Source organism: Castor canadensis, chromosome 6, assembly GCF_047511655.1.
Source record: "Castor canadensis chromosome 6, mCasCan1.hap1v2, whole genome shotgun sequence".
Taxonomy (NCBI): Eukaryota; Metazoa; Chordata; class Mammalia; order Rodentia; family Castoridae; genus Castor; species Castor canadensis.
In genome coordinates, this window is record NC_133391.1 from 70,233,706 (window position 1) to 70,248,800 (window position 15,095).

Below are 15,095 nucleotides of genomic sequence, written 5' to 3' on the forward strand. Positions count from 1 at the left end.
TTAAATCCAGGGGCTCAGCCTCCGGCTTTTCACATGGCTGTGTGGCATGAGAAAGCCACTTCATGTCTCTGTGTCTCGATTTCCTCAATGTCTATGTGGTGATCCTACCATGCTTACCCTGCAGGCCTGTGGTGAGACTCAAGTCCCACCATGCTGGTGACATGCAAGCACTTTGCAAACTGGTGGAAATTGAGATGAATGGTAATCATGTAGTTACTAGCAATGTGCCGTCCTCCAGCCCCTTCGTCCAACTGAATGATGGACACGTGTGGATTCAGGAGAAGAGGCAGAGCACAGCTGGCTGAGAAGCCCAGGAAAGATAAGGTGGAGGTCAGCTTTCTGAGGCCTCAGTGCAGAAAAAGGAGCCAGGATGTCATCAACAGACACCTCAGATTGCACTAAGGCAAAACTAGCATGTGTTTAGCTTTGTTAGACTTTAAAAAATATTCTCATTATTACTTGTTACTATTTCTGACCTACTTTTAATATGAGACCTGACCCCAGTGCTGTTTGTTCACAGTGGCTTCCTATGAACGACCTGTTCTCCAATTGCTACCTCCAAGTAGCTGTGTGACCTCAGGCAAGTTACTTAACTTCTCTGTGTCTGTTTCTTTACCTGCAAAATGGAGATGATGTAGTCCTACCTTGAAGATTCAGTGAGGTATTGCATAATGTGCCTGGAACAGTTCCTGAAGCCGACCATTATATTTGCCTGAAATCTCCCCTTGTCCCCAAACAGTGCCCGCTCATCCCCTGAGACTGTTTAAATATCATTTCCTCCAGGAAGTGCCTTCCTGGACAGCTGAGGTCACCATGTTCTGGGCTGCTGAGTAGATAACTTGTTCAACAACCTTCTTCATTAAGCTATGAGCCCATAGAAAGCAGGGTTAGTGCCTGACTTAGTGTGTAACACAGTGGCTGGGTGCCCAGCCCAGCAGTGGGGTCACAGTAGGTGCACTGGGGAGGAACTCCCTGGAATCCAGAGCCAGGGCCATAAGCAGGGGAGGCACCAGTTGACTCCTCTTATGGTGATTTCTCCAGGAACAGAAGGGCTCATGGACATGGGGGCGGGGAAGGCAGGCATGCTCCCTGGAGCACTGGGGCGGTGTCAAGACCAACATATCGGGTTCTCCATAAAGAAGAATGTTCTAGCAACCTAAACTAAGAAGAGAAGCAGATGTCCTGAGAGAGGCTGAGCTGGCTGGGAATGCAGTAGCACAGAGGACAGTGGCTACACAGCAAACTGGGGTGAGAAACACCCAGAACCAACCTGGGACTTGCCTTCCCTCACTCAGTGACTTGGGCAGGTGACATCCTTCACTGAGCCTCTGTTTCTCACCTGTAAGACAGAGATTATAAGGGCACTTGCCTCAGAGGGTTGTAGGAAGGTAAAGTACAGAGTGTGTTTGCACTTGCCAGACACACATCAATCACGTTGGGTAGCTTTGTTATTTCTCATCCATGTGGTTGCCTGAATTAGTGATCAGATATTCCAGGTGGATAAAGGCTAGTGATAAAGGCTGACCAGCCATCTTACTACCACCTTGTGGTGAGGCAGGCTAAAAACTCGGGAAAGATGCCATGGGACTCTTCAGACGCCATGTAACTTTCTCTCAGCCCAATTTGTAAATTGTCTCACACTTTGCAGTTGTAAAGTGTAAGTCTGCCCTCCATCACCTCTCAGATAAAAGCCCTGTGTCTAAAATGTGACTAGGATCACACCCTACGCATGTGATTGAAATGTGAATAGCTAGCTTCAGTGCATGCGGAGCGTAACTGCCAATCATCCTCGTCCGACCCATTAGAACTGCCCAAATCTTTCCCCAACTGCAGGCTGCTGCGATTAGGAACCGCCCAAATGTTTCCCTACCCACAGATTATTGGCAATTTAAAAAGGCCTCGAAACACAGAGCCACACTTTCCTTTTTCTAGTCCACTTGACCCATCTGGCCAGGGTGGGCCACCATTGCTTTTTGTGATACCTTCCTTTTACCTTTATTAAGCTTTTATCATCATCCTCATACATCTTACGTGTCCTGCCTGAATTCTTCCACTTGGCATAAAAAAATTTAGGAGTCTTCTGATCAGGGATTAATAGAACCTACAACAGTTGAAAGTCTCCCTCCTTTCATTTGTGGAACCCTTCTAGTGCTCATGTCCTAGATTTGCCCCTGGGCCAGGCCTCAGGACTGCACTCACCAGGACTGCACCCACCAGGAGCCAGCTGTCTCCTGGGCATTCCGGGGATTCCTGCATGCATACTTGGGGATCCAAGAAAAGCTTGGTTACAGGTCAAAAAAACGGGTGTCTTGAGTTCTAAGCGCTCCCAATGAACATCTCTGCTTCTCATGACACTAACAGTCCTGTACATTAACTATGAAAATGGTGTGCTTAAAGCTTTATGTGGCTCTGATTTTAAACATCAAGGTGAGTTCCTCCCGGACTGTCTGCGCTCACCTGAAGTATTTTTCGCAGCTTCAAATTGGCCACTCTATCCAACCTCCCCCTTCCCACTCGGCTGTGAGCTCCCGGAGGGCTTTGACAATTGGCACACGTGGCCACACATCTAACCTTTTCTGGCTCACACTTAACAGCTCCTAGGGCCCAGAACACCAGCTTTCCGTGGGGACATCAAGGATGAAAGAGACTCGTGTCCCAGGCACTCCCTGGGGCTTATCTCTAATTCCTGTCTTCCTTCCCTGGGGGAGGGACATGCAAAGAACTGGAGGAAAGGTGCCGGATTCCTCCGGACTTACGAAGAAGGGCGCTCATTTACAAACCTACATTCCAACCACTCACTTTTTAAAAAATGGTCTGCATCCCATGTGCTCAGTGCCTGTCCTTCCCTGCTGTGATCGCTGGTAGACAGGAGACTGTTGTGTCCATTTTTAGATGAAGAAAAGTGAGATTCAGAGGGTTAAGTAGATCAGGCAACCCGACACCAACAAGGAGTCAAGGCACTTGGCTCTGGCCTTATCTGCCTCTATTATTAGGTACATCACAAGCACCACAGCCTCTAAGGACCATGACACATACAGTTAGGGACCTGGAAAATATGGCCCTGGCTCTCCTTTGTGGAAAAATGGAGGCATCTTTACTTGTCCCTGCTCCCCTGGCTGCAGACACACTTCCTGCCTTGCTCCCTGAGTACCTTCTGGGCTTGCTTTCTTTTCCACCACTTTCCACCTGGAATGCCGTCCTGCAGTGTTTCTGAAGTTCTTGGCTAGAAAGTGTCCCTTGAGCCCTCTGTTCCTTTTTATATTCTTTTTTGATGGACACTGACCAGACCTAACCTCAAGTCACAGGCACATGTGACTAAATCTATCTTTGCTACATTAGGAAATTCCCCGGTACAAGGGCCCTGAGCACCCCCTCCCCCTCGGTCCTTGGCACCCTTCAGAACTGCACCTGGCTGCTGGCTGGAGGCCAGGAAAAGCCACCAGTCTCTCTGGCTTCCTGGTACAGACCCAGCAGATAAGTTTTCTTCTTGGTTCAAGGGGAGCTAAAAAAAAATCCCCCATGGCTTCCTATCAGCGGGATCTGCCCTCAGCACACCCTTTAACAAGAATGGGCAGGAAGGGGAAATATTTATTCTACAAATGAACAAATCTGATTCCATCTTCAAAAGAACACTTTCGTATAAATTATCATAACTTCTCCAGCCCAAGATGCAATTGATTTGAAGAGATTTTTTTCCTCTATTGAATAACAGGTTTTTTTTTAAGGAGAAAAAATGAATTATTATGTCAATTGTAAGTATAGTCTGAGCTTTTTAAAAAAAATGTATGCTCTATTTCCATTTTTTTTTTTTTTTTTGTGGTACTGAGGTTTGAACTCAAGGTCTCATAATTGCTGTTGCTAGGCAGGTGCTTTACCACTTGAGCCACTCCACCAGCCCTTTTTTTGCTTTAGTTGTTTTTTCGAACACAGTCTTGAGGGTTTTATGCCCAGTCTGGCCTCTGATCTAGATCCACCTACTTTTGCCTCTTTGAGTAGCTGGGATCACAGGTGCTTACCACCATGCCTGGCTTATTGCTTAAGATGGGGTCTTGATAACTTTTTGCCTGGGCTGGTCTTGAACCATGCTCCTTCTGATCTCTGCCTCTCAAGTAGCTGGGATTACTAGGTGTGTACTGCCATGCCCAGCCCCTCTAATTTTCGTCTTATTCTTTTGGTCCTGGTGTGCTTAGAAAAAAAGCTTCCAAACCCTGACTCAGCCATGGTAATGCATGAGCAGGTACCAGCAATGGGTCCCAGCCAAGCCCTAGTCATGAACCCTGTGGACTTTCTAGTCAGCACGTGTTGACCAGGTCACTCAAGTGCTGATGGCACCGAGGCCCTGCAAAGCTAGTGGACAGCTTCTCCTCTGCAGAGATGTGTCTATGCTCTTATGATACCGCGTGAGCACGTCAGTGGTTCTGTGGAATGGCAGCTGAGGGTTCCATCATATAACCTTAGGCAAGATGCTGCCCGTGAGCCTCAGTTGCTCTGGTTATAAAATTGGACACATAGGGTTAGAGAAGTGGTTCAATGGTCTTCTGATGAAACCTGTGGGATTAGTGTGGCCTCTGCAGGGCTGTCTTGGGAGTGGGAGGCCAGAGTGGGCTGTACGCAGTGCTGTCATGGCCACTGTGCCCAAAGCAACTCTACTGCTTAAGGTTTTGTTTGCAAAATGATTCTGAGGCTAAAAATAATTTGGAAAACATGGGTAAATGGCCTTCTGGAGTCCTGCCCACAGTACTCTTGAATATGCACCCTTGTATTGCCTTTCTGGACACACCCTCAGAACCCCTCTCACCCCTACGCTCCAGGCAAGCACTTGATCTCTTATAGCTTAATCCAGGCCTTGGCAATGTTTTCTGTAAAGGACCAGACTCTATTCTAGGCTTTGCAGTCTACCTATGGTCTCTTTCAACTACTCCACTCTGCTAAGGAGAAAGTAGCCATAGACAATATGTAATGAATGAGCATGGCTGTGTGCCAATAGAACTTTATTTACAAAACTAGGTGGTGCATTGGACTTGGCCTATGGGGTAACATCTGCTCATCCCTACACTATAACTCTTCATTCCAACAGAAGAAGAAACTGAAGCCCAAGTAGGCGATTCAAAGAGCCAGTCTGGGACCCCCAATTTTCCACAGTGAGCAGGCTTCTTCCACTCCACACTGCTCACTTAGCCATCAGTCTTGCCCCAAATTGAACTGTGGGCATCTGGGGACTACATGGTTGAGGGAATGGTGCCTGGACAAGATATGCGCTCCACCACTCTCTCAGGAGATCAGTTTTGCTCTAGGTTCTTTGAGGGCTATAAAAAGCCCCTGGCCTGCCTCCTGTGCTGTGTGCTGCTGGTGAATTCCCCAGAGCTGGAATGACTGCAATGTGGTGTCACATTCTGCCCCTGCCACAACATGACAGCTGTGCCAGGGAGAAGAATCACGCCTGGCCGGCTCTGCACCTCCAACTCCACTTTGGGTGTGGCTGGGATTCCCCGAGTGGAATTTGAGTGGAGGATAAGCATGGGCCCTTGTGGGTCAGCCTCCTTCTTAATTCCACAAGGCTGAGAGCTTCTTGAATTCTGAACACCAGAACTCTGGGGCTGCAGTGGAAAGGGGCTGTGACCCTTCATTGATGGAGGGTGTCCCCTCCTCTTCTTCTCAGCACCCTCCCTGTCTCTACCTGCAGTACCTACTTAGTCCCTGTAGTCTGCCCAGCCAGTCCTTCATGTAACTAACCTGGGAATGGCCCTCCAATGTTCTTGGAGAAGCAGGTGAACAATGGTAAAAAACACAGGATTGGAGAGAGGCAGGGCTGGGTGAATACACACATCATTCTAGGCTTCAGTTTCTTCATCTGTAAAATGGGATTAATGACAGTATCTACTTCATGACTGGAGTCATGGTAAGTGCTTGGCAAAGTAGCATTTGACTGTAAGTATTCAGCATCTTCTGTATGTAAGATGCTGAGAATATGATGCAGAAGACAGTCCTGGATATCAGGATTCATATTATAGATAGAAGGCATATTTAAATACATCACTAAAATCTTCTAAAAGTCATGACTGAGGAGGAGACTAGTAATCCAAAGTTCAAGGTGAACCAGAAAGTAGAATAGCATAGTCATTCTTCTGACTCTCAGTTTTTGCATCTGTCCAATGGGGAGAATGTCTTTGCTGTATACTTCACAGGGCCAATGCCAGGACTGAGGGAAGCCACAGAAGAGAAACTCAGGCTGAAAGCATCTCCAGACAAAGGACTTTAGTGGTGAATTCCCCCATCATGTGGGTTTGTGCCCATAGCAATTTTCAGTGAATGGCTACTGAGTGAGAGCATGCATGATTCCCATAAACAGAGGTGGCCTAGGCTCTGCACCAAGCTCTCCACAGATGCTCAACATCCCTGAGACGAGGCTGAAGTGAGTACCACTGGGGAATACTAGTAGGGAGGCTGAGATCAGGAGGATTGTAGCTCAAGGCCAGTTGGGGCAAAAAGTTTGTGAGACTCCATCTCAACCAATAGCTGGGCACATGCACATTATCCCAGTTACACAGGAGGCTGAGATCAGGAGGATCATGGTTCCAGGCCAACCCAAGCAAAAGGGACCCCAGCTACTGCAGAAGTATGAAATAGGAAGATTGTGGTTCAGGACAGCCTGAGCATGAAGTGAGACCATATATCTTAAACAACCAGAGCAAAATAGGTTAGAGGTGTGGCTCAAGCAGTAGAGCACCTAGCAAGTGTGAAGCCCTGAGTTCAAACCCAGTGCCAAAAAAACCCCTCCAAAAATGTAGGCACTTGTATCACAGAAGTGAGTGGCCGAGCTGGGCTACAGCATGGCAGTTGGGTTTCCATGCCCAGACCAATTTCCCCACTGGCACTGTGTGCTGGAATTTATTGGAGGCCTGAGTTTATATAATCTGGAGTCCATGGCAGAGGGGAGGGTGGGAGAAACCTGAGATAACACCATTCATCTCTGGATCCATTTTGCATGAAGAATTTTCTTGGGGTATAGTGGAAGCTAAATATATTATGGGCTATAGGAAAAATTTAGCATGGCTTTTTAAAGTTAGAATGGGACAGTGCAAGCTTTCAGAAGGCTACTTTGAGAAGATATACCCAGATCCAAGAGCCCCACTCTAGGAGGGTGAAAGGTGGCTTTACGGTAGGCGACAGGTTTTAGAGCAGGGTCAAGGGTCATGGCAAAAGCAGTGCCTTAGAAGAGTGGTGACTGTTCTTGTGAGGACAATAGACTTACCTGGGGGCTTTGCAAAAGTGCACATCCCCAAATCCCACTCCAGACCCACTGATCAGATCTCTGGGGTGTATTTTCAGTAGGCTCCACAGGGCATGATTCAGAGCCCAGCGAGATTTGAGAACCGAGCTTTAGACAAATAGGGAGTGGTCCTCAAGGCAGGCTGGAGAAGACGAGAGTAGAAACAGGAAGCCCCTGTAGGAAGCAACAGGATATAGGAGAAGAAGCCATTTCCCAATAATAGTCAACAGGATTTGGGGTTTGATTATACAAAGGATGAAGGCAAAGGAAATGATAGATAATGATAGAGTTTACATTTCTGTCCCTAAAATGAGACTCATCGATATGGAAAATCCTGGTACTGAAAGGGGCTATTGCCAACTTCCACTCTGCGAACTGCATATTCTCACTTTTATTTACTCACCATCTTGACAGAAATTTATTTGCTAAGCACCTACTACGTGCCAAGCATAGCGCTAGGTGCTGGGACTATGAACAAGGTAAGAAGGGCTGTGTCTTCACAGAGCGCACATTATTCAATCCCACAGCTAACTGTAATTGTGAAAATGGCGGCCAGTGAGAAGTACAGAGCATCTGTAACTGGGGAAATTAGGAAACACTGCCCTGAGGAAGAAATGTTTGAGCAGAGAGTGAGGATGAGCAGAGAGTGAGGATGAGCAAAGGTGAACCAGGTAAAGTCATAGAGCACTGGAGGCCGAGGAAGCCAGGCCAGTGTGAGGAGAACCCACAGCAAGAGATAGGCAAGGGCTCAAAGTGAACTGGAGAAGTGGGCAGACAGCAGACATCACAGGCCAGGAGGGCCACCACTAGGACTGAGGCTTGCATATTGCAAACAACAAAAAACCACTGAATGGACTAGCCTGAGCAAATCGATAGCTTTCATAATTATCCTTCACTTCATCAGACTCTCTTCTTCCCAAGCACTGACAATCCACAAATCCCATCAAAAGCTATGGTACAGCGTGCAGCTCAATAAAAGAGGAATGCTTTAGGCTTAGGTATACATACCTGGAAATCTTGGTCTCTACAGTGTGCCAAAGGGCCATACCTATGGAAACCTCTAGAAAATTAGGTAACAGTAGTCCTTACCTACACATTAATGTGGTCTCCATCTGTGGTCACTCAATCTGCCTCATTATGCCCCTGGGCAGCTCCTATCTATCATCGAACAGTTCTCATTTGTGTGCTCCTCCTAGATGGAGTCCACATTGGCTTCTTGTTAACCTCTGCTACAGCCTTCCAGAGAGTCTTTCTGTTACCTTTCCTATCCTATATCCTTCAACAGCTTCTCACGTGGTTGTGTTGCGAACAGAAAAGGAGAAACAGGAAGGCTCATCTGATGTGGTGATGAGTAAGATGAGTTCAGAATTGGGTCAGTTGGAGGTGGAGCTGATCTGGGAATGGAAATGTACCACAGGCCGGAGGTGATGCAGGAATGGAACCCAATCATGGCTGATGATGACAATTGAGACCCACCCTCCAAGAGGGCCTTGGTTCAAGAGGGTAGGGACAAAGGGAAAGAAGACCAAGTGCTATCTAAGAGGAAAGAGCAAGGAGGTAGAGAGAGCAAGTGAGGAAGAGAGCTAGTGTGAGAAGGGAGATAACAATTAGTAAGCACCTACTATGGGCTAGGTACTGTGTGCTGGGTAGATATTACTGCACTTCAGCCTCCCAATTCTGGGTGTCATTCTTCCTGTTCACAAACCAAGGGAATGACTCAGTTACCCAACTTACTCTGGGCAGAAGAAGCCTAGAAGCTATGAGCACCTTCAACAGTAGGATGGGATAAGGAAAAGGATAAAAACTTCCTGGAGAGATGGACAGTTGTTAATTTCACCTAGACTTATTCAATTCCAAAGCCTTTACAATATAGAGAATAACTCAGAAGAGAGCAAAGAGAAGAGACAGAGAAGTCCAGAATATGGGACATGGAAGAGGCACAAGATGAGCCTTTGAGCCAATGGAAGGGGAAGCCACATGTGATTGTGGAGGTGGGAGTTTCAGCAGAGGGAGGACGTGAGGCTGGAAGCAAGGATGTAGGAGGTCGAAGGAGGAGGGTGTGGGAAGGAATCAGAGGCTGTGAGTGGCGGCCATTGATTTGAGAAGTTTGACCAGGGAAGGAAGGAAGAAAGTACTTAGGAGTGTTGTGTGTGTGTGTGTGTGTGTGTGTGTGTGTGTGTGTGTGTGTGCACGCTGGAGAAAAGGGCACTTTTTAGTTTAATTGCAAGTTTTTGTTTTTCTTTTGAAGAGTAAGATGGATATGAGAAGCTGATCACATCCAAAACCAGGGTTGTTTCTGGACCAAAGACGAGAAAGGAGTAATGATAGGTTGTTGACTGAGGGTGGGGAAGGAGGAACTTACTTGGCAAGTTGCTCATGATGTGAAAGGGGGGGTTTGAAACTGATATTTGAGGGAGAGGCAGAACAAACCCTGATGAAAGCGGAGAAGCCAAACACCATGGGGGCTACTGGGGACAGGAAATGGAAGCAGGGCCCAGAGACCAGTAGAAGCCTCTGCAGGGAAGTTAGTAAGGTGAAGTCTTACGACCCCAGGGGACTCCTTCCCCCACTGCGGCATGTGGCCAGCATTCAAGTGCTAGCTTACACGAGTTACCTTCTCCCATGACTTTCCTAATGAACAGCCTGAAGTTCACAGAAACTAATAATCTACCCATGAGGTAGAAAGCTGCAATCAAAACTTAAAACTCAAGTCTCTCCTTTCTCTGAAACACTCAGGCTCTGCTGAATCCCCAGGGTGGCAAAGATGACCTCATGTTCACAACAATTTGTTATATGTTTTATAAAGAAGAAAAGAGAGGAGTTCAAAGGTTCGCAACACAATGAAATTATAAATGTTTTAGGAGCTAGAAATTAAGTTACCTTGATTTGATCATTATACATCACACAGGTTTGAATTATACACTGTGCTCCATAAGTATGCACAGTTATCTGTCAAAAAACCTCAGTGAGAAAAAAAAAGATGACCTTTTGGAACAATTTAGGATGGAAAAGACAATTATAATATGGATAAGTGTTCCTTTCAGAAGGATCATTACTGAGAGGAGTAGGGTGTAAACTTGGATGTCAGGGATAACATGAGCCTGTTTGGGAATTCAGAGCTTTGGGAAGTTGGTGGGTGCTCAACATAGAGTTAGCTCTGGGCTGCTTGGCCAATGTATGCTATAGGGACAATGTGGCCCTCTTAATGTAGATCTCACAACTGACCCAGCAGAGGCAAGACATCAGAATGGATTCTTCCACCATCTCTGGAATAAGAAGGATCTTGTTCAATGAAAAAAACCAGGGTATTTTACTTCTTTAGTTGCCCAGTGAACAACATGATCTCCCAAAGAACACAGAATGCAGCAAAAGAAGCTCCCATTTTGGGCTGAATTCAGCTGATTGAAAAAGAACTAGTTGGAAAGTGGCAATAAGCTGGAGAGGTATGACATAACCTTGGACATTAAGAGGGCAACCTTATAAAACCAAAGAAAATTAAGTCAAAGACTTTAAAGTAAAGATGGTTCAAGAAGACTGGGACGTTCCCAAAAGAAACATTGTGATGATATAATCACAGTAGGCATAAGGAGACAGAATAAGAGAAAATGGACATGCTGGCAAATAAATCAGTATTTAATCAGTTAGAAATGTCAGTTGGTGATCCAATGATTGAGATGAGAGGATTTCCAAGAGACAAGCACCATGAAGGAACTCTAGGATATAAGGATGACATCTTTGTCATTGTTTTGTACACAAAGCTGTCTAGTTTAGTACTTAAATCAGAGCAGACACTCAAGAAGTGTCATCAGAGTCAGACCAGCTTGTAGAGGGAGTAAGGGTCATTGTATAAAGCAGTTTTATTATGATAAGTTTCACAAAAGAGATCATAATTATTACAACATCCAGCATTCATTGAGTGGTTCTCATATGCTAAGTATTATTTCCATACATTTAATATAACTATTAAGAAATAGTTATTTTCACAATCCACATTTTATCCTCATCCAAAGGTAGGATGTCCCTGTACAAAGCAGTGTCTGTGCCACTGGCTTACCTGTGTGTCACCCTCACCAATGGCTGGTTCTCTGAATGATCATTATGAATCAGGAAATTCTGCTGAAGGAATCCTATGAGGAGTGCTTTCTGTTTGTTACTGCATCATCAGAGCCCTGCTTTACTCATGGGAAACCATACATCCTGTGATAAGACAAATCCTATTTCCCAGGTTTGTTTCCAGTCTCTACTCACTGGACTTTGATGTGAGCTTTTATGCTGCAATTGTGAAGAATATCCGAACAGTGCAGCTGAGGCATGGAAGAGGTGCCACTGGCCTACAGTAGGAAGATGTGGCATCTAGTCCTATTCTAGGGCTTGGGCAGGTCACCTGCCACCACAGACAGTCAACAGCAAGCTTAAAATCAGGACTTTGATGCATGCAGCACTGGGTTCAACCCCCAAAACTGTGTTTCACATGGGGAAGGTGCAATTTTTTTTTTTGTGGTACTAGGGTTTGAACTCAGGACCTCACTTTTGCTAGGCAGACACTCTACCATTGAGACATTTCTACCAGCCCTATCTTGTGATGGTATTTTTTTTCTTTTTTTGAGGAAGGGTCTTGAGAACTATTTGCCTGGGACTGGTTTCAAACCCAGATCCTCCTGATCTCTGCCTCCTGAGTAACTAGGATTATAGCTGTGAGCTACCAGTGACCAAACAAATTCATATGCTGAACTTCTAACTCATACGTAACTGTATTTGGAGACAGGGTCTTTAGGAGGTAACTAAGGTTAAATGAGGTCACAAGGATGGAATTCTAATCTGATAGGAGTGGTGTCCATTTAAAAAAAGGAAGAGACACTAGAGAAGAGGCTGTGTCCTAAGGACACAGCAAGAAGATGGCCCTACCAGCCAGGAAGAGAGGCTTCATCAGAAGTTAACCTTGACATCATCTTGATCTTGGACTTTCAGCATCCAGAACTGTGAGAAAATAAATCTTTGTTGTTGAAGTCACCCGGTCTGTGGGACTATGTGATGGTAGCCCTGGCTCACTAACACACTGGCCAGAGCTGCTTTCCTATGAGGTGGACTTAGTGATAGTACCCACTTGTCACTTAGAGGTGCCCCTGGCCTACAGCAGAAAGATTTGTCATTTAGTTCTGTTCTAGGGCTTGGGCAGGTTACCTGCCACCACAGTCAACAGCACATTTAAAATCAGGATTTGATGCTCAAGTTTCAGGTAGCACTGGAGCCTGGTACCCAGTAAGATCTTGATGATTTCAGTTGTTATTGCTGTTATGTACTTTGGGCATGACAAACCCTTCCCCTGCAGTATGGTAGGAATGAGGTTGACATGAGACCTGTATTTCTTAAACCTCCCTGACAACAGGAAAGAGTGAGCACCTACCTGGGGACCGGAGCACAATAAGGAAGACCTGCTAACATAATTTCCTTAGGTCTCATGTTTTATTTTAAAAATACATACAGATTTTGCATTCTAGTTCATAATACAATCACATTTGCTTTAATTTACAGTGTTTGCAATAATTTACCAGGTTAGAAAACCGAGGATCTAGATAACCTAGTTTTGTGTGCTCTAGCCACACAACCACTTTACCCAAAGTTTGAGATGGCTTTTTGTAAGTCACAAAGAACAGTACTGATGGGAAGATTTAGCAGGATTCTTTTTTATTTTTTAACAGGATTCTTTTTTAAATGAATGTAGTGATTAATTAGCTTGAGCTGCACTTTTTATAAAGCATGTTTCATCTCACCCATTAAGCCACACTAGCGAGCTCCTATCACCTGTTAGGCACTGTGTCAGCAAGGTGGTCACTGGCTCCATTCCCTGCCCTCTGGAAGTTCACTTTTGAGCAGGAGTAGGAAACACTGGGGAACTAACACTACAGAGCAGATGGCACATTGTGACAGCTAAGAAGAAGGAAAGTAAGGTGGAAAGAAAGGATCAGAGTCCAAGAATTGCCCTGAGTACCAGAGACTCCTGGGAGGTCCAGCCTCCTAGGAAAAGTGTGGTGGAGGCTGCCTTCTGAAGTGGTGGCATTGGTTACAGAGCATTTAAACCTTCGGGCATTAATGTCACCCTTGTCTATTTTCTGCAAGTCTTCATAGGCCGCAGGATGGATTTTTGTGTAAGAGAGCAGACAAGGTGGTGTTTGACAAATAGGGGGTGTGGGAGACTGGGACAGTGAGACTAAGAGACATGAGAGGTGCCTCTTCTTTTTCCGTTTTTACTTCCTGGTGAGTGGCTGCACTCTTGCCCTAAAGTCAGTTACAAATCAGGCCTCAGTTCCTGAAGAACCAAATGGAAGCCTCTCTATTGATCTGCTCTTCACTGGTAACTGGGGAGGCTAAAGTGGAGGGGAGGTCCCCTATGGCCTCTAAGCTTGTTAAACTTGGTTTTTACCTGAAGTGGGAGTCCGGAGGAGGTGACCCCACATCTGCTTAACACTCAGGTCCTTGACCCGGTGCCTCCTAAGTACTTCCACCCTCCTGGTCACTCCTGAGGGTCACAGCACAGACAACAGGCAGAGGCGGGGAAAGGGTGTAGATGATTGTGGGAGGGGGAGGAATTTTCCATTAACAACAGCAACAACAACGCTTCTCAAGAGGGCAGCCCTACTCCTCAGTTTACCAATTGCCTTCCCACCTGTTCTTTGGATCAGAGATGCGGACTAGGACCCAGATGTTCGGGATTCCAGTCTTTGACACTGACACTATGCCCACGCAGGTCACTTCTCCACGCATACTTGCCCATTGCAATGCCCAGATATTTACTTAGGATGAGCGCTTTCCCACCCCGAGCCCCCATCAATGCCGCTGTCTGTGCTGGTCAATCCCCATTTTGGTGGTCCCCACCACTTCTGCCAAACTTCTACCCAGCGCACACAAGCACGCGCGCAGGCGCGCTCACACAGCCCCGCCTTCTCCCAAAGCCCCAGGCAGCTGCAAATTTTGGTCTCCTGGGGCTTCTCCTCAGGGCCACAGCTGGGATTTCACATGTGGGGTGTTTGGGGAGTGTAGTCTGTAAACCTTATAATGCCTTTCCTGCGTGCAGTAGAGTGGGAGGAGCTCGCTGTCGTCAGGAATCTGTTGGGGGATCTTTTATAAAGTTAGGAATTAGAGTGTATGAAAAGCTCCAGTTTCACACACAGGAGGCTACTCAGCCGCTGGACGTGAGCGGCTGACACGCACTGGGCTGCTCCAACTGCAGAAGGCACCTGTGCACCCAGCACTGTCCCCTCCGACGGTCCCCCATCCCCCGCCCCATCGCCCACCTCTCTTCCTCCTCCTCCAGCTCCTCTCCCGCCTTCGATCGCCCACGTCTCCCTTCCCCACCCACGCAGCAACAAGTGCGGGCGACGCGGCTGTTCTTACCCCGGCCTCGGTCCATGGCTCCGGCCGCGATTTTCCCGGCGCGGAGCGCAAGGCGCAGTAGCTCCGGCGCGGCTGGCGGTGGCTGGCGCGCGGCGGCCAGCGCTCTCGGCGCGTCCCCTCCCCCAGACAGGATGCTCGCCGGGCGCCCCCGCCCCCGCCCCGCCCGCCTGCCCCTCCCGCCGCTCCCGGAATAGACCCGAGCACGCCTGCCTCCTGGGCCGCCGGCCGGTGTCCCGTGTCCCGCACACGTCCGCGCCGCGCCCTGCCTTCCGCATGCCCTCGCGGCCTACCCGCTGGGTCTGGAGGACCCACTTCCCGGTCCACACGCTTGGGTTCCGGTGCCGTAGGCCCACCAAGGCGGTGGTCAGTTTCGCTTGCCCTCAGCTAGCCATGGCTAACCCTCGCCACTCAGCCCACTCCACCTCGGATGGCC

General features: G+C 47.3%; 1 protein-coding gene across 10 annotated transcripts in view; it reads right to left on the reverse strand.

Annotated features, from left to right (window-relative positions):
• Afap1l1 (actin filament associated protein 1 like 1) overlaps window positions 1–14,779 on the reverse strand; it is a 55,196-nt gene extending 40,417 nt beyond the window's left edge. For 4 of the 10 annotated variants that reach the window (XM_074076684.1, XM_074076682.1, XM_074076683.1 and 1 more), the window contains exons 1-2: window positions 14,663–14,762; window positions 1,271–1,339 (exon numbers count right to left, since the gene is read on the reverse strand). In XM_074076684.1, coding sequence (XP_073932785.1) covers window positions 1,271–1,339; window positions 14,663–14,678 — 85 coding nt within the window. In that variant the 5' untranslated portion in view covers window positions 14,679–14,762. Of the gene's footprint in view, window positions 1–1,270; window positions 1,340–2,799; window positions 2,908–7,252; window positions 7,445–8,359; window positions 8,623–14,662 lie in introns of those variants that run through there. The other 6 variants (XM_020170008.2, XM_020170011.2, XM_074076686.1 and 3 more) reach the window with 6 other exon arrangements.
• Window positions 14,780–15,095: the final 316 nt, after the last annotated feature.